This window comes from Syngnathus scovelli, chromosome 21 (genome assembly GCF_024217435.2).
Source record: "Syngnathus scovelli strain Florida chromosome 21, RoL_Ssco_1.2, whole genome shotgun sequence".
Taxonomy (NCBI): Eukaryota; Metazoa; Chordata; class Actinopteri; order Syngnathiformes; family Syngnathidae; genus Syngnathus; species Syngnathus scovelli.
This window is the reverse complement of record NC_090867.1, coordinates 10,028,334-10,052,108: the sequence shown is the minus strand read 5'-3', so window position 1 is coordinate 10,052,108 and position 23,775 is coordinate 10,028,334. Positions and strand designations below refer to the sequence as shown.

General features: G+C 45.9%; 3 protein-coding genes across 11 annotated transcripts; 2 read left to right on the top strand and 1 right to left on the bottom strand.

The window, feature by feature from the left end:
- The first annotated feature begins 121 nt into the window (after nucleotides 1-121).
- On the top strand, nucleotides 122-1,961 carry LOC125991681 (ankyrin repeat and SOCS box protein 12). 3 transcript variants are annotated; one of them, XM_049759982.1, is made up of 3 exons: nucleotides 122-268; nucleotides 657-1,421; nucleotides 1,545-1,961. In XM_049759982.1, the coding sequence occupies exons 2-3, from the start codon at nucleotides 662-664 to the stop codon at nucleotides 1,694-1,696; spliced, it is 912 nt and encodes a 303-aa protein (XP_049615939.1). In that variant the 5' UTR covers nucleotides 122-268; nucleotides 657-661; the 3' UTR covers nucleotides 1,697-1,961. The 3 variants fall into 3 exon arrangements, with proteins under 3 accessions (XP_049615939.1, XP_068505541.1, XP_049615938.1); XM_068649440.1 differs by having other exon boundaries at nucleotides 144-268; nucleotides 676-1,421; XM_049759981.1 differs by lacking the exon at nucleotides 122-268 and having other exon boundaries at nucleotides 275-1,421.
- On the bottom strand, nucleotides 1,958-18,415 carry LOC125991673 (zinc transporter ZIP11). Of its 7 annotated transcripts, none has more exons than XM_049759961.2 (10): nucleotides 18,311-18,415; nucleotides 17,543-17,660; nucleotides 17,433-17,471; nucleotides 14,534-14,692; nucleotides 9,120-9,249; nucleotides 5,653-5,811; nucleotides 4,027-4,096; nucleotides 3,354-3,452; nucleotides 3,123-3,281; nucleotides 1,958-2,944 (listed from the first exon to the last, which is right to left on the bottom strand). In XM_049759961.2, exons 2-10 carry the CDS (start codon nucleotides 17,648-17,650, stop codon nucleotides 2,866-2,868), a joined length of 1,002 nt encoding a protein of 333 aa, XP_049615918.1. In that variant the 5' UTR covers nucleotides 17,651-17,660; nucleotides 18,311-18,415; the 3' UTR covers nucleotides 1,958-2,865. The 7 variants fall into 7 exon arrangements, with proteins under 7 accessions (XP_049615918.1, XP_049615920.1, XP_049615917.1 ...); XM_049759963.2 differs by having other exon boundaries at nucleotides 17,543-17,683; nucleotides 18,311-18,372; XM_049759960.1 differs by lacking the exon at nucleotides 18,311-18,415 and adding an exon at nucleotides 18,120-18,304.
- A 2,780-nt stretch (nucleotides 18,416-21,195) lies between these two features.
- LOC125991677 (somatostatin receptor type 5) lies at nucleotides 21,196-23,372 on the top strand. The gene has a single exon (XM_049759973.2). The coding sequence runs from the start codon at nucleotides 21,543-21,545 to the stop codon at nucleotides 22,539-22,541; it is 999 nt and encodes a 332-aa protein (XP_049615930.1). The 5' UTR covers nucleotides 21,196-21,542; the 3' UTR covers nucleotides 22,542-23,372.
- Nucleotides 23,373-23,775: the final 403 nt, after the last annotated feature.

The following is a 23,775-nucleotide window of genomic DNA, read 5'->3' as shown; positions in this document are numbered from 1 at the left end:
TTGTTTTTTCTTTTGGTGCACCCGCTTCAAATTCGTGGGCTTTTTTTTTCAAGCCAAAAGGGAGGCGTGAAGGGTCTTACACTTTATACAGGTGGTTAATAAAATACCAATTTGTGTTTTCTTTTGAAAAATAATATCGATGTAATGGTACATGGAGACGGAGGGGGCAGTAACGTGCATTTCAAACGGAATTTGTCCGTCAAAGCAATCACGACGAAGAATTAACCAGGAAACGGACGGCCCGTTGTTAAACATCGACTCGCAGCAGGTAAACAAATATTTTTCCCGTGAATGAGCGACCGCATGTTGTGGAAAAGTCATATTTAGTCTTTGTGACAGCTGCGGTTGTTATTTTTTTGCCGAAAAAGGACTGAATCGAAGCCGTGCGGATTAGCGTGATGGCTGGGTGGGTGGGTGTTTGGGCTGCTCCCCCCTCCGCGTGTTTACTTGGAGCCGCCAAGGTTCCCTTTCTTTTCCGATCATTTCCGCCATCGTCGATCCAAGTCAATAACGTTGAACTGAAGTTTCAGTTGAACAGGACAAGCGGTGTTGGGAATAAATGGCCTTAGCTTAGCAGCCAATTGTTTGGAATCCAGATTTGATCCGCTATTGATTGGAATACGTACCGTATGGAGATGTTGACATGATGTGTGCAGGTTCTATGTTCCAATTCAGGAGCGCAGAAGAGGAAAGCAATCGTGAGATCTCCCAGCTCCGACAAGCAGTGCTGCAAAACAATGAAAGGCTCCTGGATGAGATGCTGTCCCAGGAAATGTACAAGAAGGTCATCAACTACCGAGGCGGCTGGGGCATCGCCGGCACCCCTCTCCACGCTGCCGTGTCCAAGGGCCACCTCAGCTGCCTGCAGGTGCTGCTGACTCACGGTGCCCTGGTGGATTGTGTCGACGTCAAAGCCCAGACGCCCCTTTTCGCCGCTGTGCGCGGCAAGTACCTGGACTGCGTGTTAGCCCTCCTCCGCTCCGGCGCCGACCCCAACGGAAGCGCCGACAACATCTGCTCGCCTGTCCTGACGGCCGCTCGCGAAGGTGACGTCCGGATACTACGGGAACTACTTGAACACGGCGCAGAGGCCAACTCGCGCTCCAAAGTCCTGCTGTGGACCTCAAGCGCCAGAGTGTCGAGCGGCCCGCTCTATCTGGCGGCCGTGTACGGGCACATGGAGTGCTTCAAACTGCTGCTCCTTTACGGCGCCGACCCGGATTACAACTGTGCCTACGCCAGACTGCTCAGCTCCGTCAAGCGGCCCAAAACAGTCCTGGAGATGTGTCTGAGGCACGGCTGCGGCGTGGAGTACGTCCGGCTCCTCATCGACTTTGGCGCAAACGTCTACCTTCCCACGCTCATCATCGAGAAGTCCACCAAGCAGAACGAGGCCGTGGAGCTGCTTCTGCACGAGAGAGGTAGGTGTTCGTTGAGTTTCGGGCGGGCTTTTCAATGAGCTCATTGGCCGCCGGCCCATATGATGCAAATGCTGCGCGTGCTACTTACAAAGAATAATTGCCGTTGTTTGCTCTCTCTCTCAGGAACTCCCAAGGCCTTGACTTCACTGTGCCGACTGGCGGTGCGGAGATACCTCAAAAAGATCAACAAGATCCATTGCGTCGAGCAGCTGGACATGCCAACAAGTGTCATTAGCTTCTTGCAGTACAAGCCGCTCCCACTTGTGATTCTCTAGCTACAAAAGGCTGCTTTTTCTAACTTACTTGTGCTTTGCGATCGAAAAGCTAACACTGTATATTAAACGTATTTATGTGTAAAAAAAGGTCAACGACTATAATTGTTCTTGTCAAATAAGGATTTAGAATTGCAGTCGCAAATGAAAGAAAGGCTGGAGGAAGTGGCGTTCAAAACAGAAGATATCAATTTGACAATAAACGGTGACTACAGATGGTGTAGAATACGTGAATCGTGTACATTAAATATCATACATCAATCATTCATATTGAAACCGGCTGTTTATTGAAATAAACAATTCATCACATGTAAATCAGCATCAACTGTTGGCAATTTTGGCCAGCAGGTGGCAGCATAGGACCCGAAAAGAAGGCACGACTATTGAGCTGGGCTTTTCTAATGCTTTTCATCAGCATCAGCATCACAGCAGACAGGGTGACGACAATTGTTGTACGTTACCCTCACATTTCAATTGGCGTATTTCAGCATACCGTAAAAAGGAGATTCTTTTTAAAGAAATAATCAGCTGCTTCTTTTCAGGCCTTACGCTGAAAAATAAAGAAAATTGAATAGGTCACAGAGTTCAAGTAATGCCGCCGCCGCCATGAGGTAATTACAACAAAATTGGAAGATCAAACTAAAACAAAGCAAAGTTGAAAGAAATGTAACTTTTAAGACTGGACCATTTCTTGACCGAAAAAGTCCGTTTCAAAAGCTGGAATATTACAAGCCACTGGAAAAATACGCCGAGTTATATCGATGTAGCCATAGAGGCTTTCTGATTTTGGCAAGTTTGGAAAAGTGGCGATGACACAATCAATTTGTGAGGAGTCCAGATCGACAACCTCTACTTCACAGCAAGATAAAGAATCACCCTAAATATGCTGAGGAAGCAACTTGAGGTAAATTCACGTCCAAAAGCCAACATTAAAAAGGCAAGGATCAATTTGCCTGCTTTTAAAACATAACAAGAGTGTGACATTTAGGCTGGCCTCCCTTTTTGGATTTCTATGGCAACGGGTTGCACTAATGATTGACATTTCAACAAAATATATGACTGACACCTGCGGTCCCTCTTCTTTGACACTGAGGTCTGGCACGTAATGACGGACGGACGGACGGACGGCTATGGAGGCCGTTTGTTGATGTGGTCCCGGTCGCCACGGTCATTCAGCCCAGTCCCACGTCTAGCGACATCATTACGATAAAGCCCAAGATTGCCGTCCAGGAGGCCAGCTTTCCGTTACCGCTATGGGCGACAAGGGTGGAAAGTGAGTTGGGTTGGATTGGGTTCCCCCCCCCCCCCCCCGTTTGCAAAATGATTCGGACGGCTCCTCCTCCGTTCATCTGCCTTTGCTTTTTGTACACGTGTCACGTGTTTCTAATTGGAGAGCGATTGGGACGGAATGGCATCCTCCTCGACTCACCTGACTTGAGCCTCGGGTATGATGTCATCCACCACCACGTAAACCATGGCCCCGGCAGCAAACGCCAAGGCGTACGGCAGCAGAGGTTCGGCCAGCACCACGGCGACGGCGCCCAGCATTCCGGCTACGGGCTCCACCATGCCGCTGAGCTGGCCGTACCTGCAGATTGCCATGACTCGTTATCGACTTCATCGGAGTGACGGACGCACGAAGACGGCAATTTGCTTTTACCAGAAGGCTGTCCACGTCGAGACGCCTGCGCCGCGAAGTGGCAAGCTTACCGCGAGGCCTTCTGGGAAATTCTGGATGCCGATACCAATGGCCAAATTCCTGCAGGGATTATGACAACGCAGACTAGAAGAGATTTTCTTTCCAGCGGTAATTGCGCTACTGCTACGGGATGCCAAAGCGCTTCTTTTCTTTTGCGAGACGCAGCTGAACAAGTGCAGAACATCAAGGTCCAGATGGCAAGATTAGGAAGATGTTGATGGAGAGTTAAGAGAGCTTGATGCGTCTATTCAGAATGATAATAGAAAAGAAACTCGACAAGTGCAGTAGAATTAACTTCGGCGCTTTGCAGTACCACGTCCGTGCACAAGGTGGCGATAAGAAACAAGTAGACAGCTGGGTGGGGATTTTTTTTTTTCCCAACAGACTTTTTAACCAATACCAGTATATTGAAAACTTGGTTCCACAAAAAAATGATGAAAAAAAAAAAAATTCTTTCTTGCACACATCTTAATACAAAAGGCCAAAAAATGGAATGGCTCAGACTAAGAATGTTTAACGACCGGAATATTATTTTCATGCTATAACATTTCTTCCCCCCAATGTTGAGAGGTATATTGGTCAATGTTGACAGAAGTGAGATGTTGCTGACTTGACCCAATTTAAGTGGCCCTACCTGGCACTCTCTAGCGTTGCGGACGAAGTCTTCCCAATGGCCCCGAATCCAACTCCCACAGCCAAGCCCTCTGCACAAAGAAGTATGACATCTTTCTTTCCCTTTTAAGCTCATGCCAATTTCCAAAATAGCAGCAAGCCAAATTATTCAAAGAATAAGACTAATAGAAGCAGACAGCAGGAGGGCAATTTACAAAAGGAACCAAAATGTGCAAATGAGCTAGGAATGATTCAAGCTATGTTCATGGATGGCTTCATCCAGGGGTGTCAAACTCATTTTTGTTGCGGGTCGCATTGTAGTAAGAGTTTCCTTTGGAGGGCCATTATGACAGCCAATGCCTTATAAAATGATGTGGCGGGCCATATCAATCTTGAGATTGTCACCGATGGCTTGAGCTAAACGATTTGAATATACCAATTCCCCCATTGCTATCTAAACCACATGAGAGACGGGAAGGGGGGGGGGGGGAAGCATTCATGACACAAACATATGCCTAATTAGAACGACAACACGTGTTAATTTCAGTCGCTATAGCGGTGTCACCCGCAGGCTGTTAAGTCGCCAGTGTCATGCAACATCAAATGTGCTGCATGAGGAGCACTAATGCCAAGGAGCCTTTTTACCTTTTCACTTCACGGAAGCAACGCAAGCTAAAATGTCAGCGCCGTGGCATGCATTGCCGCCTTTTTACTTGTCTTTTAGCGAGAGGCACCAAACACCTACTGGAATGAATACACAACACTTTGACACAGACTTGCTTTGAGTGATTTCAGTGACTCAAGTCATCATATAAGATGTCACATGTAGCGTCGAGTCGAGGCTGCTTAGGGCAAGTGCAGGCACGGCAGACTCGACAGTCTTCCTGACATATAACTCCTCCTTTTGTTCTTGCCGACATGTTCCTGCGGTTACCGATGACACACGGCGGGGGGGGGGGGCTGCAGCCGGCTGGAAGCAGTCAATAATCTATTTAGGGGATTGGACATTGACGAGGAATGTGAGCACCGACCGAGCAAAATGTAGCAACTAGCAAGTTACTGAACAAATAGCATCTTAAATGAAGGCAGGCTCATGAAATTTGTGAAGGGCAACAAATGAAAGCATCCAACAGGATCCAAATTTCTGAAGGGACCTCTTCATCATCATCATCATCATCATCATCATTATCCAGGTCCCGTCATTACTTTGAATGACGACGCATTGGCTACGAGCCATTCCCCACTGTCCGTCCAGGTTGACATAATGAAGCACCTTGATGTATGTGTGTGCGCGTGTGTGTTGCGCTCTGCTCTTCCCTTGCACTCAATTCTCTGGATGGCTCTGAAATGCCACAGGGCCCTGGAAACTCTATTTGCACTTTCACACCAAGTTTCACTATGCATTAAGAAGCTTTAGAGTCTGGCTTTTGCTCCATTTTCCCTCACATGGCTGGACATTTTTTGTCATACGCTAGAAAGTGAAGTTGAGTGCATTGTAATCATATTTTTTTGGAGGGGGGGGGGTGCAGTTTTAAGAGACTTCAGCTTTAGTGAAGGCAATAGCGGTCCGATAAATACGTAGCATAAGTGCCGAGCCAATCACATAAGAACCAGTGTACATAAATGGACAGAAATCACATCTTCCCACCTGGAATGTTGTGGATAGTGATGGCGAGGATGAGGAGAAGGATGCGTCTCCAGCTGCTTCCTGAATGGCTCCTCACTTCCAGATGTGTGTTTTCACTTTCTTCATCATTTGAGTTACCCCAATGAGATACTCTCTTCCTGGGGAGTTGAAGACCCTCCTCTGTTTCGGGAAACAAAAAGAGTATCATATAGCTTCACAATGATCCAAATGGATTAGGATGAAACATTGGCAATAAGCAGACACAAGAAAATGGGAAATAAAGAAATGTCTTAATGCAGTAGATCGGGGGTTTTGGCCAACGGAGCACCGGTATAACCAAGAAGCAAGTGGCGGACCACCGCTTTGGTGGAATAGGATTTGATTTGGAGGATCGACCTATACAGGCTACTGTAGTTCTTTACAAAATGAGCTGGAAAAGATATCAAGTCCAAATTCGAAATCAATTTTATTTTGAAAAATGTTGACATTCTTTGCCATTTTCGATTTCGCGGACCACCTGCAATACCACCGGTTGACAATCCCTCCAGTAGATAAAAGACGTTTATACAGAAGCTAGCTTTAAACGACGTAAGATGCTTTTTGAATTCTTGACGTCAAAATTAACAACAGACTTGTTTAGTTTCCGGTATCCATTCTGCTCCCCTAGAAGTATCCGCATGCAAGCTCCTTTTGTTGGAATCAACGTCCTCCCTCCCAGGTGAGGCGGGCGGGCGGGCGGGCGCTGCGACTCTTATACTGTGTGTGCCTGAAATCGTTGTCGTTTGAATGATTCATGAAATGATTTTCTCAACATCCATAATGCATGATAATAAACACTAGCGCTGGCTGATCCATTCTCACTCAGTTGCTTTCAAGGTGTGGCCAACAACGTGCTCAACCCTTGGGAATAAAACCCATTCTATTAAACAAATAGTGGCGAGCACTATGTCACTTTGTATCCAATCTCTTTTGGATGGACGTGCATTTGCTCTTAACAATCTGTTTTCATCTTGGAAGTCGCACACCTTCTTGTGTACGCAATTACCAATGCAGCTCTTGTTGGGTTCAATACGATCAATCAATATAATGGCAACGGAGCAAAATAAGCCTCCATTTCCTTTTCAGTGAGAAATAATCTCAGCATGGGTGAAAACATTGCCGTCCAATTCATCAATCAAGGCTACTTCTTTCAAAGCTTGTGGCACAAATTTTAGCAACTCAAATCTAGTTGATGACCTTTTCGATTGTCACCCAGCATCACTCGTGTCAAAAGAGGGGGAATTTTTATCATGTCAAAACCAACCAAATCAATCCAAATTGGACGAGCAAGTACTTTTACAATCTATTTTTTTTTCTTCCCCCGATTCATCTATTCCTCCAGAAGAACATGGAGCACAGGGCATGTGAAACTAGGAGGATGGATGCCTTAAGAGTGAGTGAACGTCTCGTCCCAGTGAAGATGGACCTTGTATTGTTCACCACGGGACTGTGGTGTTCCTACAAAAAAAAAAGAAAAGAAAAAAAAAAGGTTCTCACAGCGATGCAAACTGTCTAAAACGCCTCTGTGAGCTGAAGAAATAAGATATAGGGGGGAAACTAATGAAACAAACCCCAGTAACGCTACGGTGATAAATACGGCAAGGAGACAAAAGGACGGACGGACGGACGGGGAGATGAGCCAAAGCTGAGCTGACTTTCTGATCAACTGTCCGAGAGCAAAGGCGCAAGCAAAGTCATCAGCGAGTGCTCAGTCGCTCGGACGGAGGCATGAAACATCCACAAATTGAAGACAAAGAAGCAAGGATGTGAACCTCAGCTGGCTGGGTAAAGCTTGCTCCAGTCCAGGCTGGAACTGAAGGCTCATTTGTTTCAGCCCGCCCCCCACCTCCTACCCCTTACTGTACTCTCAAGTGAATTGCTGAACTCTCCCAATAATGCCCAGCAAAATGCTGGTGGAAAATGACACATCAGCTGCTTTGGTGACAGACAGACAGACAGACAGACCGACAGTGACAAAATGACAAGTATTAGAGGAGAGATAATGGGGCCACTCAATCACCTATACTCCCTCCGTGTGCTTTTTGACCAATGTTGCCAGGCAACGAAGCAGTGATACACAGTCAATGTACAAAACGGGGAAAGGGAAAAGAAAAAAAAAAAAGACGAATTACGGTTATTCATATGCTGCATTGTCTTGCTCTATCGTAACTCATTTCATATGCAGAAGAGAGTAACGCATATTTTGCCATGGCACGTCATTGGATGCTGCAGCAGCAGCAGCAGCAGCACCACTTGGGAAGTTTGACTCCTATTTTGCCCACAGGAAATTTCAGGTCAGGGGCAAACGCTTGGCATCATAAAAGCGTTATTACTCGGAGGGTCACTCCAGTGAAAGAGGAAAAGGCATAAAAAGGCAATCCAAACCATCCACATTCATATACCACACATTGGATAAGAAAATGACCGCGTACGTATTTGCTTATTCTTCTGTGATGGCTGGGAAAAGAAGCAGAGTTAAGACCAGAATACTACGTTCAAAATACATCACAAGTGAGTCACAAGTGGGGAAATAAGGCGGCTCCCACCAGCAACCATCTCGCCGTAATTCAAACGTAACAAAGAAGCGCTTCAGCAGAACACATGGACGAGCACAAGTTTAGGAGCATTTCAAAGCAATGGAAGAGCAAGCGAGAGAGAGAGAGAAAAATGAAATAGAAAATGGAGCCGTTCATAAACCAAAGCGTATAGAACATAACACATATAGAGGAGGCAGTGTTTTGGTTCGGGCAGGGATATGTGGATTTATGAAATGATCGTTTGAAAACCACTGGAATGGATTATGTGTGAAGAGCGTAGTACATGTTATTTTTAACTCAGACGCAATTCACTCGTGCATTGTTCTCATCTTTCCAGCAGCAGAACTAAGCTCATTCTGGGAAGTGCAAGAACTGATTAAAAGTCATACACATCGTGTCAAGGAACAATATGGCATCATTGTGCAGGGCCAAATGCTAGGTATGATGCTTGGTGACAATGGGAGCCCTGAGGCTCTGTCTAATGAGCCCTTCTTCTTGTGGCTGTCAGCGTATAAGACGACATCGCCGCTGAGCTGTAAAACACCTCGTCTGCCGCCATCCCAATCCCAATTGCGTTTGCGGCAAAGGGAATCATCAGCGCTGGGCGGCCGGCCGGCCGACCGGCCTGCCACTTGGCTTGATTTTGCAGCGCAGGTGGCAACTCACTGAGGGAGGGAGGGAGGGAGGGAGGACTTCAAGTCCAGCTTTCAAACAGCCCAGTCTGTACGCAATTCAGTACGCAATGTAGCAGATGTTAGGACACACAATCAGCATGGCACAAAGATTTCAAAAGTTACGACGAGATGAAAGGAAAGAAGCCATCACAGAAGCATGCTCGTGAAGATGAGGCTTTTTTTTTTTTTTTTTTGGTTTTTGGAAGATGGTGGGTATATGAAGGAAGGGTGGGCTTGCCTGTATGAAGTCCAGCTCTACCTAACTTGATGGCTTGAGATTCGGAAAATGGATAAACCTCCTCCTTCTCTTTTACAATCTTGGATTCCGACGCAAGAGCCAAGGCCATGTTGGGGTCGGCAGACACACCCTGTGGAAGGGGGGGAGGGGGGGGTCAAAGTGTACATGAAGAACAAAACAGCCTCATACAATACAAAAGCAACATTTCATCTCCAAATGCATGTCATTTTCTGAAAACAGCAATTCAATGGAGAAAAAAAAAAAAAAAAGAAGAGGAACACGCTGTTTCCTTTAGCAAACCATTAGTTACGCGGTCGGTCCTCTTGGTAAACGAGTAAGAGTGACTCAATCGTTAAAAACATTTCATGGGCGATGGGCGGCCTTGCAAAAGCTTATGATGACACATTAATGCAACTCAACTGCCTTTCTTCTTTCCCTGGGTTCAAAGTTACAATACAATAGAAAAGAGGCAACTCAATTCAGTTTCTCTTTTCTGTACTTTTGATTGAAGAGCCCCTGTGTCATTTTTGTAATCAATCATTTAAGATGGCCTCATCATAGATGACAGCACCAGTTCACGTGGGCATGGCAAATGCTAATGCAAATGACGCCCTGCCCTCCCCTCCCTGCCAGGTATTCAAACATGCCACTCTCCTAATTAATGAGCTTTTAAATGGACACAGATGAATTTTGAATGCGCGGCAGAGCACACCGCATTATGTATATATATATATATATATATGTGTGTAATAGGGCGGAAATCCCGTTGACATCAATATTGGGGATAATTAGGATGGAGCAGGATCCTGAAAAGTGCCCCATCGTAAAATAGGACAAAAAATAATCATTACAAAGCTTGAGCATGTTTTTGAAGGAAAAGTTTAAGGACAAACACGTGAGGCTGAAATAAGCACATGCAAATGCACAAAGGCGGGCGAGGTTAATGAGTGAGATACCATCTGGAATAAATGAGTCACTATAAAGCATCAGCTATTTTGCCCTGTTTTTTTTTCTTTCAAAAGAGCAATTAGCCACCTCTGTTAATTACAAGATGGAGACGCTCACTCGATGAACGTGCGTTTATTTCTGTTGCGTTATGAGACGTTCCTTCAAGCCCCCATAAAAAGTCAAGCCATGTTTATATTGCCAGGGGAAGGAAGATGGGACGCATGTTGACACTGACAGATGCCCTGATGGCGTTTTGTCAAAGCACTCACTTGATTTCCTCCGCTCGTGTCTGTTAGCCAGACAAAGAAGAATATTGAACCGTACAGAATCAACTAAAATGAGCAGTCCACAGCATCGACGTCAATGTAGGACTTTGTGCTGCGCAAAAGAGTCATTTTCTTTTTTTTTTGCACAACGTCAGGTGATGATTAAAAAATCTATACATTTGAAATGTATGTATATATATTCTCTCTCACCCCATTAAAGTCCAAATAATGATGGCGTCCAACAGGCACGAAAAGGTGATTTTCATGCACCAGTCGCTTCTCAAAACAGTATTGTGCCAATGATAGGGGCAAAGGCTAAGTATTCCGTGAGGGGAAAGGAGCCGCAAGGACAACTTTCATCTCAATATGGAGCCATCAAAGCAGTGCTCAGAGCTTTGACTCCCTCCGCTAAGCTATGCAAGTGGAAACCAATCCAGGTTCAAAGTGATACTGTTGAAATGATAACGCAGGTTTTGAAAAGCCTTTTTTTTTGGGGGGGGGGGGATCGGAAATATGAATGTGACCCGCTGGGTGTCAAACACGTGGCCCACCACATCGCCCGCAAAGACAAATTCTGCATTGAGTTCACGTGTCAATACTAAAATGTCACTTTGAAAAACGACAGATATTGCTAGCAATCTTTACTACCCTGTCTCAAAAATGAGCTTGACACGCCTGCGGCGTGACTAAAAGACACATGCAGAATTTCCATTGTGTCTCTGAAGGCCACCGAGTTTGCACGTTGACATTTCAGACAACAATGATTATTCAACAAAGGCAGACGACAGCCAGTGCGATAGGAAAAACAGAGCGCCCGCCCGCCTGCCCGCGCGCACGCACATGCTGTCTTTTGTAAAGTGATATTCAATATGGAGCGTGAGCTCTGTGTCCATGTTGTGAATAAATGAGGTGGAGAAAGACTGCCGGCTGCATGAATCATAGGGAGGCTTATACCGGACGGACTGCCACTACCTGCAAGCCCCCCCCCGCCCCCCTCCAGACTGACTGACTGCATTCACACACATACACAGCAATCAGGCATTACTGCCATTAGCCATCCATTCCCAGCAAATGCTCTGCAATTGACCAGAGTGCGTCATGTGGAAATGTTCCGACGGTTCCTCTACGTGTGGCACGCTTTGGTAGCCGCAAGAGAATCAAGCGCAATAAGTATCGATTGACTTGACTTGACAAAACCGTCATCCAGTCTTTAGCAGATGGATTTAACTCTTGAATCTTAGGAAGAAATGAATTTAAAGCAGAATTGGTTCCACGCACGCTGTTGAAGTGAAAGGAGCCATCTGGCTTGCCCTTGACTCAATAATAAACGATTTCAATTCATGATGCAACTGTCATGTCGTCTGATGATGGGAATTTAGGAAGAGCTTTCACAACTCAAGACAAGACAAGGGTTTACGCAAACAAACACAACACGAAGAGAAAGCTATTACTAATGCATCGGCGCTATGCAATAAATGCCTGTCCCGACCCAAAAGCCACATGACGTGGACTCAGCCTCATTTGAACTCTTTTCTTTTATTTGTCAAAACAGCCCCCCCCTCCCACACACACACACACACACTGACTGGCCAATCATGAGGCAGAATTCAGAAAAAAACAAAACAAAACATTGCAATTACAAGGTTGCTGTGCACTTAGCGGTAATGCACTAAAATGTTCTAATCATTCTATTTAGTTCTTTGAATGCTAATGGGAGCTTGCTTTATTTAGTCCTCTTTTAGAAATCAAGATAATGGGAATTATTCCAAGGGATGGTGACAAGTCTGACTGGAGGCTACTCAATAGTGTTTTCACACACGATGCTCACATCTGGTATGGCAGATCTCTACAACCAGACACTTATCCTAAATGGCGGGCGGCCGCCACGGTGAAGAGCGGGTCAGAGAGAGAGCTGGGCGGCCGGCCAGCCGGCCGGCCGGCCGTCCATCGGTCGGTCGGTGTATACGCATATTATTGGTTTTAACGAGCCCAACTGGTCATGATTTTGATATGTGACAAAAGGGATTTGGGGAATTAAGAATGATGGCAATGTTGAAAGCTAGAATGGTATTAACAGCCAGCTAATTCATCAATTAAACAGGCTGAGATTTCAAACAAAAAACATTTAATGAAGTCGTTTCAAATTGGAAATTGCGTGGCCGAAACTATGTCGGAAACATCTCTGCTCTGCTCTGCTCTGCTCTGCTCTGTTCTGCTGTGCTCTGCTCCGCTGGCTTAAGTAGCGTGACTAAACTGTGTCTTTAAATCGAAGCATTCATGCTGCGGGACAGGAAGTCCCGAGCATTGATTGTATTAATTTGCTGCTCCAGCTGTTAATTGGACTGCAAGCGTGACATCAATAAAAAGGTCCTTTTGTTACACAGCGTCAACTTTGAGCCGGAGTAATCATGCCCAAATATTGAATTTGCTCACTCTGGAATAAAACAGCTCCAGACGCGGCAACCACTGCTCGCTCATTGGTCAGTATGTGCAGTTGGCCAAATGACATCATGCTCCATTTGTTGACCAAAGTTCTTGTCGGGTGAAATACAAAGGACAGCGATGCATGAAAATAATTTCAATTCTCTGTACGGCAGGAGATGGACAAGGAAGAGGGAGGTACGACAAAGTGCAGCTAAGCGGAAGTCATCAACCAATCAATCCATCCATCCATCCATCACGCCCTCACCTTTTCACCCCCAACTCCTAAGCTTATGGACGATCGATCTTTTTCTCCTTCCTCCTTTTCATCCGTCTTTGGTGTTTATGGAGGAAGCGTTAAAAAATGAGGCCACCGGCAGCTGTCCAAACACCATTTGCCCCCCCCCCCAATGACTTCATGCTTGCTATTCGCGCAGCTCAACATTGCCCTTACAGTCGCCATGGAACCAGATCAAGAAAGGGCAGACGGAAGAGAAGAAGAAGAATACAGAGAGGACTGCGGCTCATGATGTAACGAGGAGAAAGCATCCGTCAAGAAGAGTTCCAATGAGTCGATCGCAGCAGAAAGCCATTTACCGAGAAATACAAGCAACCTCAAGTCAACCAAATCTCAAGAAAAAAACCCACTTCTATTCAATGAGACCCATTCGGAGTCCACACAATAGAGTAGCATTCAGTTCCATCTGCAATTTGCTTCAAGCATAACAAGCTCCCACGTCTCGGCGTTCCTTCTACACAGACTCCATAATTCAACTAACAGCATGGCACCGACCGACGGGTCTCCATCCATTCAATGGCCGGCGTCAATGACATTGGACGGAACATATTACGGAAATTGGAAAGGTACGTGCGGGTGGCGGGCGGCCGGCCGGCCTGCCTGCCTGCCTGGCGCCGGTGAATTTGAAGGTTATCAATGAGACTTTCTGGGACCAGAGGAACCAATTTCAAAGTATCCGAATGACCAGAGGGATGCCGAGCGAACTCATTTGTGGTACCGCACGCGCACCTGCAAGTGAGTGTCAAAACAAACAAACAAACAAACAAAGAGAAGTAAGCATCCATAGCGAGCGAGCGAGGGAGCGAGGGAGGGAGGGAGGGAGGGAGGGAGGGAGGGAGGGCAAGAATGGCTCTGCAGTGTATGAGCAATGGGATTTTCCTCCTCCGCCGCCGCCGCCGCCGCCGCCAGCCAGCGTCCTTTGGTAAAGCGTTTGCGTGTGCTCTGTGGACTGGAGTGTGCGTCATATTTCATAAAAGTGCGTGACAAGTGACGTGTCAGACACTCCTTCATATACAATTTGTGTCATTGCTTGTGTCCTAATGTGACCAGAGAAGCTCAAGGCAACAGCTGTTCTCCGCTACATACATAGTTTTTATTTTGGGGAAGCCCGGTCTTGTGTGCATAACACGGTGGGACCTTTTATCTATTGATAATGGGAAACTCAGCAGGCTTTTTTTTTTTTTTTCTTTTTTATAAGCGCGGCAGGCACGCTAGCTCGCCTGCTGTGACGAGAGCTGCAAAAGTCACACTCTGAAAGTCAAAAACAATACTGGTTTGTAAACAAGTCAATCAAAAGATTATTTTAAGTCGATACTTTTATGAAAATAGGTATTTTTTTATAATAACCGTATTTCTCATTTATAATAAATCTATCTGCAGTATTTTAGTTTTGTTTTATGTACCTTTGCGATCAAGTTGTAGTTTTATTTGAAGCTAAACTCAGTCCATGCATCAGTTATGAGAGGAGATGAGATTCTTACCAAGAAGGGCAAGGCCACATCAGCCAAGTAAACAAAAGCCGCCCCGAGTGTGAAGCCAACGGCCACGGGCAGAAAAGCAAATGAGCCGTACTTCCCAGAATCCTCGGCCATGTCGATTGCCGGCGCCAGCAATGACCAATAGGAAGCGGCCAACATCACCTGGGTAAGGACAAAAAAGGTCAAGTCAAAAGGATTCAGGTTTTGGCTTGGGTTGTTTTTCTTTTTTGGTTTTTTTGCCACCAATCACTGATGGGCTTGGGTGGCGAATCGCAGCACTGAGCATTGCGCAATCCATCTTGCATCTGTGTGGCTCTCTCTCTCGCTCTCTCTCTCTCTCTCCTCCAAGTGTAAGTACGGATCACGGTAGCATGCGATGCCAATCATTTCCAACAAGAATGGATAGATAGAAAATAAAATGTCGTCACTGCACTTCATCTTGACGTTGGCCCATTCAAGCTGGCTGGACGTATGTACTGTATGCTCTCTTTGCACATTTTTAGGATCATCTTAAGTGGATGTCCCCGCAGGCATTTATTCCTAATAGCTTGGTGTTCTTTTAGCATAAAAATGCTTTTTTCACGATACATACTGATCCTGACAAGAGAGTACATCAATGTTTTGAAGCTCAAGAGGAGCCAAAATGAAAATGACACGATTCTATGTCGTTCCTGTTTCTCTCTCCGTCATCCACCAATTCATTTCCCTGAGCAAATAAAGCCGCCTTGCGCTTTACCTCGTGACGGGTTTCGTCAACGCAAATACAACGGACTCATTTATTCATCCAATCTTCTGCTTGGTGTTCCTTTTCCTTCCTCAGTCTTCTGTGAAGATCATTTACATTGCGCTCAGGGCTCCCCTCTACCCTCGGGAGAATGCCACACTTTCATCTTTATTCAAAAGCTCAAATGGCAAAAGTGAATTTATTATTGGATTCTAATTGCCAATCTTTCAAAGTATATGTTGATTGCCATTTATTGCAATGTGCACGCTCCCCAAACAGGAGAACAAAGATTGATTTGTGCTCAGTTGCAGAAGTTGGACTTAATTCCTCGATAAGCAAGTTGGTTTGCGTCGAAATGAATAGTCGACAGAGAAGCACTCGGACCATGACAGGCGGCAATTGAATTGATGGATTCGACCAAATGATTGCTGCTTTTTTCAAATCCCGACACCGTAGCTCAACTCTGAAGTGGCAATTCATTAAGTCAAACCTTCTCTCAGAAGACAATTTGCTTTCCTTTCCTGCTTATCTTGAACTACCACCGAGACGAAATGTTTCCCCTATCCCCTGAGGAGTCCGTAAGAATACATTTTATTTTGTTCCGGTCCGCTCTACTATATATGTTGAAGAAAGAAAGAAAGAAAGAAAGAAAAAAAAAAAAAAAGTACGAATGATATCTGACGTCTGCAAATTGTGGAAATTTACAATCATACAATTGCTAAATCCATCTCTTGAACTAGAACACATCCATCCATACAAGAGCCCACTTACAAATGGCATAGCGTGTTCAGGGGACACAACATCTCTCGCTCTCTCTTGCGCAACATTAAGTGACATAAACAGATATGCCACCATGGGCAATGTAGGTTCATTAAACACATTTATTAGCTTAAGTAGAGTTGTAGGCGGAGAGGGTGAGATGCCAGGGAATACAATATTTTGCCACAACATCAATGCGACTGTTAGAAGCTCAACGGAATCCAAACGGAAGGGATTTCAATATGTATGTGACATCCTAAAAGAAGAAAATGCAAGGGACCATGGGGGGGGGAATAATGGTTCCTTCTAAAAAATATTCACAACAGTTGAGTTTGCCACTTTGAATAAATCATGCCATTCAAGTTTGAACTCTCTTTCAAATGTGATGAGACTTCATATTCTTCTGACATACGCACATGGATGTGTATTTAACATCTTCAAAGATGTAATCAGAAGTAAAGTGGTCATTATTTTAATTAAGATTGGACTCAGAGCTACTCTCTGAACGTCATTATCATTCAATTACCGCTAATCAGGGCCAATATTCACAAATCCGGATAATTACGGCACATCGGATCCAGAGGAAGCAATTGCAATCTGAGATTCCCCACTACACTGTTCATACAAACTTTTTAAAGAGGTTTGATGCAAATGACATCATCTCCGGAGGGAAACCTCAAGAAGCTCAAGCGACCAGTCGCTGCCGGGCAATACATTTTTGGGGAACTAGACGACATTTTGAACGTGTGGAGACAACCTTTCGACAACATTCACTCGCTTGTCTGCCCTGCAGTGAGATCGCATTTGATGACTGAGCAAGCCCTGTAATGATTATTCTTTGTATACAAAGCAATTGAAAAGTCATTTTCCCCTTTTCATCAGCGCTCTTACAATGAATGACCTACCACAAGTGCATGACTGAGCTAACCCGACGAAAGATGCAATATCTGCTGAGGTGTCCTTGCGGTTAGGGTGACCGACTCTGCGCGATTGCTCTTTAGCTCGGAAAAAGTCACCGTTGGTTTCACTATGTCTGCAGAGAAAATAGAAGAAGCACAAAGCTTCAAATGTTTCCTCTGCTCCCGTTAAATGGGACCAAAGGGCTTGAAACGGAGCACCGCACCGATATTAGCCTGGGTCTTCTACTTTATATGCTAATCGTAGTTGCATTCGGACTTAATTCAACAACTATGTGCTAATTATATAGTGGTTTATATTAATGACTTGAATTAGTCTTTTTTTTTTTTACATTTTGATTTAATAGGAAATTCTTGCACATCTCTAAAAATTCAACTTTGTTATAGTCAGACACTGAAGTTCAAACCCAGAGTGGAAAAGTGGTTCATGAAGAGAAGAGAAGAGAAGAGAAGAGAAGAGAAGAGAAGAGAAGAGAAGAGAAGAGAAGAGAAGGCCACTCACCCCTGCTGCAAATCCTAAACTTCCATCCAAGATGTGCTTCTGTACAAGGCAGAGGAGTGGCATTGAAATCAAGCTTATTCGCAGAAAGGGCTTCCTTCCATTGAACAAACCTGTCGAGCGGAGAAAACAAACACCATGGCGGCCCCGGCAGCCGTTAGACCCCAGGTCAAAAGAGTCCCCATCAGCGCCTGGGCCACAGGGGAGTAGCCTTCAATCATTGTGCCGCACCTGGACCCATACACAAAAAGGGCCTGAATTGAAGGCAGGCAAAGCAACTTTTCAGACAAACCTGGGAAGATGTCAGCCCCTTAAATCAACATACGTATTTGGAAAGCTTCGGCCTACGTACTTGGAAAGCTCCGGCCTGCCTACTTGTCTGTCTGTCTGTCTGTCTGTCCGTCTGTTTGTGCACGAAGCACAACTAAAGGCTGTTGAAGCAACCTGGTTTGCCTTCGACTCGAATGTCTTTGTTCATTTGCATTTGTGTGGCTCAGAAAACGCACCTCAATCAGCACAAGTGTCAAATATGCAAAGGATATTCTACCTCCATATTTCTTTCAGTAGCTTGCACAGCACCTATCGGTATTTCATTCATACTCTTACTTGCAAAGTAAACAACACATGAACTCCTTCGGTACGCTTTAGCAGCACTGCAATGGCTGCCTTAATAAGTCACGTATTTCTTGCCTTTCCAACATGGATCCTGGCTCGTAAGTCAACTTGGATACAGCATTACTGCATAGTTTCAACGGTCACAACTCGACTTCCTCGTACTATTCCTAGTAGGTCTTTATTCCGAAATGCATACAATAGCTCTAAACTTTTCTTTTTTTTTTTTTTTTTTTGGTCTTAAAAACATCGATATGACCATAGCTCACCTACTGGCCTCCGGTTTGACTTGATCTCCCTCCCCTGTACTGTATTTACTTCCTACTTCCCGGTACACGTGTCTACGACCATTTAGCCCCGCCTTTTAATGCGTTTGATTCGCCAGAGCCATGTGACGTCATCGCTAATACCTTCACCATTTTTAAAGGGAAAGCGACACTGATGGAGTCACTACATCGACGTATGGATGGATGGATGGATGGATGGATGGATGGATGGATGGATGGATGGATGGATGGATGGATGGATGGATGGATGGATGGATGGATGGATGGATGGATGGATGGATGGATGGATGGATGGATGGATGGATGGATGGACGGATGCACGGATGGATGGATGCACGGATGGATGGATGCACGGATGGATGCACGGATGGATGCACGGATGGATGCACGGATGGATGCATGGATGGATGCATGGATGTATGTATGTAAATGAAGTGCTTTCTATGTAAGGTCTGCTTTATCCAACCCCAGTTTAAATAGTCTGTCTGTGACCACTTGACTGAGTGAGATCTGTTCACCACTATCACAAAGTCAGATGCAATGATATACGTAGTGTCGTTATTAGTGTGATGCAAACCTGACGGAATTGTTACTGTAGACATAAATCAACATTTATTGCAGTGTGCCTTGGTCTTCATCATTTCATTTGTTGTGTGGATTGTCTGTTTGGAACATAATTCATAAAGTGCAATGTCAATGTTTACATTTTGATGGTGGAAGACTCCGCAAGGAGCTAGCAAATAAATATGTCATTTATTTGCATTGAACATCTACCAACCTCTTGTGTTTCTTTTACTGCAGTCACACTAGCAACATGCTGAATTTTGGTTTGGCATCGTCTTTAAGCAAACACATTTCTCCTTCAGTTACCTATTGTACTAAAATAATGCACGTTAAAAGAAACGGTTATTCGTGGTCATTTCACCGAATTGTTGTTTTAGCGCGAGGATAAGAAGGAAGACATTGTTCCTGTCTGTCGGATATTGCATTATCAATCTTCTGGGAGACCAAACAAGATGTCTGTAGTTGTTGGGGGATGCCAGGTGCATCGTGCCTCCTTTCATTGCATTATATATCCCTTCTTTATTTCTCTCTCGTCTCCTATAGGTTTCAAATGTTCCCCCCTTGGGACATATTGCAGGAAAATGGCATTAGCCAGTCAATTCAATTGGGCAAAACATAAGATGGACTTTTGTGTGGATGCTTTTCGCACATTAGCCAAGAAAGCGGAGAATGAAAAGGCCCAAAGATGAAGTTGAGAAAAGAGGAGGATGTCCAGTAGGAGACCTTTGAGAGGGTGGGACTGGGCGTGTCGGAAGGTTAATCAAGCCCTGCGCTTTTTATCCGCCTGTCGTCTTTCACACAGAGCCCAGCCAAGCGCGACATTGCTGTGTCTTTGTGTTGGATCGGACGGTGACGCAGGTTCCCCGCCAACTTGTTAATGAGACGCACGACAACGTCACTGTCCGCATCATCCATGACGTAACGTCGTATCAAATACAACGAGTGTTTTCCAATACAAAAGAGAGCTCGAGAAGTCAGTCTCGCCTGTTAACCTTCTCAAAATTGCCTGCCGCTTCTACTCAATGCTCATTTGGCCTTGACAAATGAGCTCGTCTGTCATTTTACGCATTGAAAGTACTGGCCGTATCGGTACTTGGTATCGGTAATGGTGACTACTCGAGAATTGAGCACTCGTACTGTCATGTCAAAAAAGTTGTATTCTTTGGTGCTATTTCCAAACGTTTGTTTTCCCATCTCTTTCCGTACAGAAACACACTTGTTTCGTTCATAATTGACTCGTCTGTTTAGGATTCCAAGATGTGGCAACAATGGAAAGCAGGGAAGGAAGGAAGGAAGGGAGGGAGGGAGGGAGGGAGGGAGGAAGGAAGGAAGGAAGGAAGGAAGGAAGGAAGGAAGGAAGGAAGGAAGGAAGGAAGGAAGGAAGGAAGGAAGGAAGGAAGGAAGGAAGGAAGGAAGGAAGGAAGGAAGGAAGGAAGGAAGGAAGGAAGGATTTTTGTCCTTTGATAAAGAATACAGACTTGATCTTACCGTTTGCTTCTTTGCGGCAGACTGTTCTAAAAGTGAATGCCAAAGTGACGGCAAAGTGAAATATTGCCCGTGAAATATGAAGCAACTCCACGGATGATTAATAGAGGGATGTAGAGGTGGGCCATGTTGTATGAAGTGTTGGCAGCAAAGCCACAGCCTAATCAGCAACCCCTGGAAGGTGTTGGCGGATTGGACATATTCCCCCATAAATCTTGCGATGAATGAGCCCCGAGACGATTTAGAGAAGTGTTAAGTATCTTTGGAATGGCATCACATTCTGGAGAAACACTTACGGCATGGGAAATAATTGTGGACTTGAAAGGGGGGTGGACACTCCAGGGGTATTCCAGCTATGCGTGTCAGAGTGGCAACAGGATGGAGGTCATTGCTCATCCGTGGTCCTGAAGCTCCCTCCCTCCCTCCCTCCCTGAGCCTTTACTTCCTCTGCTTCTGCTTGTGCCATCCTGCTTCATTTTCCAACACCCCCCACCCCAAGCAAAACAAAATCCCATGTCAAATGTCGCAACAACAGAATCCTGAGAAAACAGACGTGCGTGCGTGCGTGGGGATTTGTGTGACCCCCTGGCTTGAGGGGTGGAGAAGAAGGGAGGCTATGTGTGAAGTCAACAGAAACAGAGGGAGGGGAGGGGAGGGGAGGGGAGGGGAGGGGAGGGGAGGGGAGGGGAGGGGAGGGGAGGGGAGGGGAGGGGAGGGGAGGGGAGGGGGAAAGTTATGAAAACAAGTGTATGGGAGCAGATTGGGTTTACCTTGGAAACAAGCAGAGAACCTTTGGGGGGGGGGGGGGGGGACGACTCAGGAGGGGCGTTAGCCAAGCTGGACTATCACAGCCAGCCAGCCAGCCAGCCTCTGGAGACTGATGAACTAGGGGGTGGTGGACTTCCAGGCAGCCACACACCAGCGAGCGCTCGTCACACACCGTGGGGGGAAGATATATAAAAAGGGCTCCCAGGGAGAAAGAATCCGTGGCGTTCATTTCAAAGATGGGTGCCGGAGAGGACAATCGACTTTAAAAGCCAAGCATTGAGCGCTTGAAGAGTAGCCCAAATTCTTCTTTTCTTTTCGCCGAGTGTGGTCTAGTTTGACGAGCCAGTCAAACAGTAGCGTAGCGCCGAGCCAGCCAGCGAGTTGGTTTTTGCGCAGAATGGACGTGGATCTGGACAACTGGACTTTGGTGGATGAACACTTTGACTTCAAGGAGCACGTAGACGCTTTGGGCGTCCTCGTGGCCGTCCTCTACCTTGCCGTGTGCGTGGTGGGCCTCGCCGGGAACTCTCTGGTCATGGTGGCCGTTTTGAAAGTAGACCGAATGTCATCGGCCACCACGGTGTATATTTTCAACCTGGCGCTGGCCGACGGACTCTTCATGGTGGGGCTCCCGTTCATCGCCAGTCAGAACTTGCTGAAGCGTTGGTGGTTTGGCGACGCGGCCTGCAAAGCTGTTATGGTGTTGGACGGCATCAACCAGTTCACCAGCGTCTTCTGTCTGACGGCCATGAGCGTCGACCGTTATATGGCGCTGGCCGACCCGCTGAGGTTCGCCTCCTGGAGGACGCCGCGCTGCGCCAAGATGGTTTCGGCCGTCCTCTGGCTTTTGTCCATCCTGACGATCCTTCCCATGGCGCTTCACTTCTCGGCCGACGGAGGCCAGTGCATACCCGACCTGCTTTCGGAAATGTGGTGGCTGGGCGTCCTGTCTTACACCTTTGTCTTGGGTTTCGCCTTGCCGTTTGTCATCATGACCTCCTCGTACACGGCCTTGCTGCTCACCCTGAGGCGGCGGCGGCGGCGGCGGCAGCGACGACCACTCCAATCTAGCGAGAACCAGCGTCCGGAGCGGCAGGTCACCAAAATGGTGGTGGCCGTGGTGATGGTGTTTGGTGTTTGCTGGCTGCCGTTTTACACCGTCAACTTCTGCTCGGCATTTCACGCCAACCTCACCTTGGCCCGGGTCTTTGAGTTGTCGGTTTTGCTGTCGTACTCGTGGAGCTGCGCCAACCCCGTCCTCTACGCCTGCCTCTCGGACACCTTCAGGAGGCACTTCCGGGCCCTCCTGTGTTCAGCCGCCAAGTCTTCGGCCAGCGCGCGAAGCGACACCGAGCGGTACGTGACAGGAGTGCAGGACGTCACCGTTCTGGCATAGAGAGACCGAGAGCTCGAATTCAAAGATGATTTGATTGGTTGCCAAGTTTTCAGCGGCGTTCTGAGTAAACATGTCTGACCGGCAGTATGATTTATTTCTCCAGTAGTCGCTGGTACGGCTAGCACGACTCTTTTTGAGACACGCCGAAACAATAACAGATCCATTTTGAAATAAACCTTAATATCACCAATAGGAACGGTAGGGCTCGCAGGATGTACATATATTATTCGACTCTTTCTAGTCATGTACGTGACACTTTGTTTCAATACGATTGAGAAAAATGCAGCATAGGTCGAACTGCGTCCCAATTTGACTTTGAGCAAAAATGTCGAACCCTTTTATGTGTATCCGTAATCCCTCCCTCCTTGAGCTCTGTTGAACTTGTATAATATAGACTTGGTAAAAATGCTTCTGATAATTCCATCCACCGGGGGCAGCGCCTTGGGCTACGTCTCGCGTAATGCTGCATTTTTGGCCGACAGCTGGTGCGTGAACAAATGAATGTGACCCAGTAAAGCAAGAGCGGAGAAGTGTGACTCTTCTTGCATCTCTTCCACACACGTGCACATCAAACAAAGTGAAATATACATTGAGACTTTTTAGCCAAAGCATGTAGGTCGTTATACGGATGAAAAGAAATGTGGGTGACAATCTGTAGCAATCCAACGATGAGACTCTTGTAAGAATCTTTGCTGTGGATATCAGATGAAATTTGATTAAGATGTGAAGAAATATATGCGGGATTTCTATTCATCAGATATTTGACGAAATGATTTCTTTTCCTGCCTGCCATTGTGTTCTGTAAATAAAGATTGTTTCTTGTAAAGCAGACATCGGTCTGTCTGTCGGTCGGTCGGTCTGTCTGTCTGTCTGTGTGTCTGTCAGTCGTACCCACACAAAGGTCAAACAAAAGAAAAACAGTAAAGGCAAAAAGACAAGTCAATTTGATTTGATCAAGTGGTTGCGTGCAATGCAACACACCTTTTTTTTGTGTCATTTTTAATCTGAATTAAATGAAGGAAAACATCAATCATTGCCTATAGTAAGCCAATCAATCTGTGAACCTGAAAAAAGAGCCTTTTGAAGTCTAATTAAATGGCATGCCCAAAGAGAAAGATTTCATTTCCCTCTGACACGTTTATTCGACTCATGGTCACTAGCCTAAGGCAAAACGTGTACCTTCATCGTGTTGTCATAAATATTCATGCATTATGTAATGGCATCATTTGGCTGG

Bases quoted from the DNA above. Each gene is read 5' to 3' on its own strand.
- LOC125991681 (XM_049759981.1), top strand. From the start codon at position 644: ATGATGTGTGCAGGTTCTATGTTCCAATTCAGGAGCGCAGAAGAGGAA. The intron at 1,422-1,544 runs GTAGGTGTTCGT...TCTCTCTCTCAG, and splicing joins GCTGCTTCTGCACGAGAGAG to GAACTCCCAAGGCCTTGACT.
- LOC125991677 (XM_049759973.2), top strand. From the start codon at position 21,543: ATGGACGTGGATCTGGACAACTGGACTTTGGTGGATGAACACTTTGAC.
- LOC125991673 (XM_049759960.1), bottom strand. The intron at 4,097-5,652 runs GTGGGAAGATGT...TTCTTTGTGCAG, and splicing joins CACTATCCACAACATTCCAG to AGGGCTTGGCTGTGGGAGTT. The intron at 3,282-3,353 runs GTAAAAGCAAAT...GGCAATCTGCAG, and splicing joins TCGACGTGGACAGCCTTCTG to GTACGGCCAGCTCAGCGGCA.